At 42.2% G+C, this 4,303-nt stretch overlaps 1 protein-coding gene across 1 annotated transcript in view; it reads right to left on the bottom strand.

The window, feature by feature from the left end:
* The window catches only part of mtmr9 (myotubularin related protein 9), a 16,942-nt gene extending 12,853 nt beyond the window's left edge, over positions 1-4,089 (bottom strand). The window contains exons 1-6 of the mRNA XM_062551464.1: positions 4,039-4,089; positions 3,335-3,541; positions 2,926-3,034; positions 2,152-2,277; positions 1,266-1,439; positions 1-151 (exon numbers count right to left, since the gene is read on the bottom strand). The exon at positions 1-151 is cut by the window's left edge and continues 67 nt beyond it. Of these exons, the coding sequence (XP_062407448.1) occupies positions 1-151; positions 1,266-1,439; positions 2,152-2,277; positions 2,926-3,034; positions 3,335-3,516 (742 nt within the window). The 5' untranslated portion in view covers positions 3,517-3,541; positions 4,039-4,089. The remainder of the gene's footprint in view (positions 152-1,265; positions 1,440-2,151; positions 2,278-2,925; positions 3,035-3,334; positions 3,542-4,038) is intronic.
* Between the last annotated feature and the right edge of the window lie 214 nt (positions 4,090-4,303).

The following is a 4,303-nucleotide window of genomic DNA, read 5'->3' as shown; positions in this document are numbered from 1 at the left end:
GCGCCTTAGCCTGCTGCGCCACGGCGATGGTGCGCGTGTCGATGATGTAGCCGCGCTTGCCCGCCCGCAGCGTGGCGTTGATCAGCTTCTCGTCCTCCTTGCAGCGCCGGCCGTTGGTGCCGGTGAGGGGCTGGCTGGAACGCATCATCACCTGGGGACAGAACAGAGACAGAGAGGGGAGGGGAGGGGGGAAAGGGTTAGGGGGACAGTGGTGGTGGAGAGTGATATGCTATCAGTGGGCCAGTTAAAGGAGAATTTCTGGCATTTTTCAACTTGGGCTCTATTGTTAGATGTTTTTGAGTACTCTCGACTGTTGACTTGTCAAACTCCTTTGTCGAATTATTTTCCCCTCCATTTCCTCGGAGGAGAATACGTGAAGTTTACTTGTGACTTCTTCTAGCATTGTGTAGATCTGGCTAAATGTAAGGCATGTTTGTAATATAAGATTCAGCCAGATCTGTGCAGCACTGCAAAACTGAACGAGCCCACTGATTTGACGCTACTGGAACACAAAGTCAGGCAATTTGCTTCCGTCAGAAACAGGTGTTGTTATAACCTCTCTGTGCACTTTCAAAGTTTACAATAGTTAGGTTTGTCTGTAGGGACTCTCACCACACGACCACAAAAGTGTCCCATAATATCCGGACAATTAGCTGCGGGTCATACATTGATTTCGCAAAATTTCTTCAACTATGAGGTTAATACACAGGTGCAGTTAATATGGTTTTGTTTCTTCTAACTTGCTTAAAACACTGCCCTGCGGCTTATACACAATGCAGCTAATACACAGGAAATGACTGTAGTTATATTTTGAGCTTTGTCAGCGGCTCATTTATGTGCTAGCTTGCCACTTAGCTTTCACTATAAGCTATTTCATTGCAACATTCAAAACTCTACCAATTTACATAATCCTGCTTTCCAACAAAAGTTTGAACTTGTTATCTTCCGTAAATAGACCCTAGGGTTGTTTCAACTCCGGAATTTCCCTTTAAGGGATACAGATGTCTTGTGATGTCCAAAAGACAGATTAGGATACTAGAATTCACATAGCCAAGTGGCAAAGTATAAGAAGAATCAGAAACATCTTAAATGTTTGATTTCGCCTGTCTCTCTCGCTCCCTCATGGAATATGAGTGTAAGAAGTATAAATACCAAAAGTAATGTAGCTTAATGAAACATGTACAATGGAACATGTGCTTCAAAACAGAGGGATATCATGCAGCGTCTCCCTGAACACCCCTCCCCCACCCCCTCACCACCCTCACCATGCCGTTCTTCTTGTGGTAGTAGCTGAGTACTGGGAAGCGGCCGCCGTGGCGGAACGTTGCCACCTTGCGGAGGGTGTCGTCGTCAATGTCCTTTGGCACGGTGACGAGCGAGGGGTACGACGGACACACGCCGAAGTCCTTGTTCACCTCACTGAGTCGCCACTCGTCTGTCTGTTTGAGGGGAAAGAGAGAGAAATAATAACACACACACAAATAAATATACTACAACTACAACCAATAATAATACAAACAATAGAGCCACAAGCTAATTAATGACACTTTGTTTATCTACTCATCTAGGTTTTATCAGCGAAAATGTCTCAATATGAACCAATGTTGGTGCAGATGAGCTAAACCAAGTTCTTCCATCTGGTACAAGCCACTTCTATACGGTCTGGTTTTGGCAGCAAGCCAGCACAGCACCAAAAGGTATTACCCTTTTTTCGCAATCATAGACTTCCCTAGACTCCCACTGTCCAACACTTTACTGCAACCACAACATTGTGAAATAGCCTTACAGGAATCTGCAAACCTAAGGGACATAACTGCTCAATAACAGAATATCTCTAGTGCCCAGTCTACTCTCGTTGTAGACCTCAATTTGATTTTGATTTGATTTATCTCTAACTCATAATTTGATCCCAAAAACATTTACATATACGTAGAGCCATTCTACCATGAATGTGAAAAAGACATTACTCATTCATCATCATTATCTGAGCTAACCTCCTGACATACCAAGCATTTTTTTATACAAAACATTTCATCTGAAATCAGTGTAAATCTGTCTTGTCAGCTCTGTCACATATGGTATACTCACAGATACATTCACATCAGTTATCAGGATGAACTGAACCACGAGTCAGTGGGCCCAGTAACCTACCATGGACTCCAGGTCTTTGAAAGCCTCTTCGGGAAGGAAAGAGTTCCATCCATCTTCGATGACCTCAAACAAGGGCCGGTAGAAGAAGGGATACTTGAGGGACACTGAGTCCAGGGTGGAGAGAGCCTGGACACAAGAGATGGAGGCACAGTTGAGCCTTCCTCTAACTGAATAATGGCTGTTCAGACCAAGAATGAAGAATGTTTTCTGTCTTTGGCTCATTATATATTTCAGTTTATGTTTTCAATACAAGTTCTTATAATTCAGTTTTTGTGTGTGACTTCTTTTCTTTCTCCAGACCAAGAATGATAAAGGTTACAGTAACTGTAACAATAGTGGCTACACTGACCAATGATAAGGAAATATAATGAATGTGGATAATTTGATGGATTCTGATTTTCTGTCAGCTGTTAATGGTTCTCAAAGTCACTCTGAAAGTGATCCCTGACTATATCATTCTTCATATTGTTATTGTTATAGTATATGTGTGGACATTGTCATTAATATTAACTAGATATTAGCTAGATCCATGCAATTTGCAATCATCTTTAGTTATCGTCCTTGGTGTGAAAGGCCCTAAACTACAGTTGATTTTGTTTACATGATGATAGGTTCAAAGTCATGACCAGATCATTCTAGGTGACGAAAAGTGTATTACTCACGTGAACACCATGGTTTCTTGTAACCTAATAGCATTTGCTGGAACTTAGTATCAACATTACATTCGAGCAGTTCAGGGCATGCTAAGTGGAACTGAAATAAATGTGCACGTACCTCAATGGAGTTGGCGATGTTGAGACACTCCTCCATGCCAGGAATGTCCAGCTGGATAGTTCTCAGGTCTTTGCATTTCACAATAATGGACCCAGAGGAGCCCACAAACCTGCATGCAGAGTTTGGGACATGGGGTTACAATCGATAATGAAAATAATTTCATCTGGACTGTGTGTGTGTGTGTGTGTGTGTGTGTGTGTGTGTGTGTGTGTGTGTGTATATGAACACCTTGATAATTACATTACAAATTACAGATTACATTTACATATAAGACATATATGAGCTAGACGGGACAAGCTGTCTGAGTTTATACCAACAAGAAACGTTCCTTGGCTACCGATGAACTGTCAGTTTTCATCAGAGTTTAGACAACATGCACTTTTCTCACACATGGAAGGGCTGGCCGTACCTCTTCTCGATGGCGTCTATGTTGCCGTGTAGCAGCCACAGTTCTTCTGTGTTGTCCTGTCGCGACGATAATATCAAGTGGTGTCCGGTCAAACACAGCGTACCCTCCACCACAGGCATGAAGGGACGATGGAGGACCACCCCGTCGACGCGGGGGGTCTTTATCAACTCAGCAAATTCCATTCAAATGTCACGATGGGCTGATGTCCTAAAGGCATAAACAGGTTAGTTGACTGTCTATGTGAGTAACTCTAGAGAAGGGCGCACACTTAATAATTTAGAAATTGGTGCACTGCGTTAGCCGTATTGAACACCAAAGGAGAAGCAGACTGTGACAGGATAACAATTTCTCAAGATAACAACATCTTTCCACTCAACGTTAGTTTGAAAACAGTGGACATTGCATTAGTCTGGAGAATGGGAAATGTAGTCTGTATTATGCTAAGAGTAAAATGAGGCGAAGTAGTGCTAGGCCTATTATCGCTAACTGATGAAATGCCAAGCTAACTCAGCTGTGCTGTGCTATGCATGTATGTCACCCATGCTAGCTTCACTAGCAAACATTAAGCCTATTTATTGAGTATTAAGGTATACATGTATACATTTAATCTGAAAACCAATAACGAGTCACACTGATATCAAATAAGCATTTCAGAGCCTTCAACTCTGTTATTATCGTCCGGAGAGCACATAATAAACATGTACCTGTCAACTCTTTTTTCCTCTTCCTTAATTGAGATTCTTCTTCACTTATTTTAGTTGCAGAATTTGAACGGCAATAATATACTTCTAGCACTGTACTGCCACCACGTGGCGTGGAGTATAGTGGTCAGTAAGTCAATGTGAGGTGACCCGATAATATTCATCTAAAAAGAAGAAGGCTTACTTAATAGTATGACACTCTATAGAGATGTACTCAAAGGATGCACTTGTCACCACACTGTTATTTAGAGTCATGAGCCCTCTACCA

Source organism: Sardina pilchardus, chromosome 12, assembly GCF_963854185.1.
Source record: "Sardina pilchardus chromosome 12, fSarPil1.1, whole genome shotgun sequence".
Classification (NCBI taxonomy): Eukaryota; Metazoa; Chordata; class Actinopteri; order Clupeiformes; family Clupeidae; genus Sardina; species Sardina pilchardus.
The sequence above is the reverse complement of the archived record's forward strand: the minus strand, read 5'-3'. Positions and strand labels throughout refer to the sequence as shown.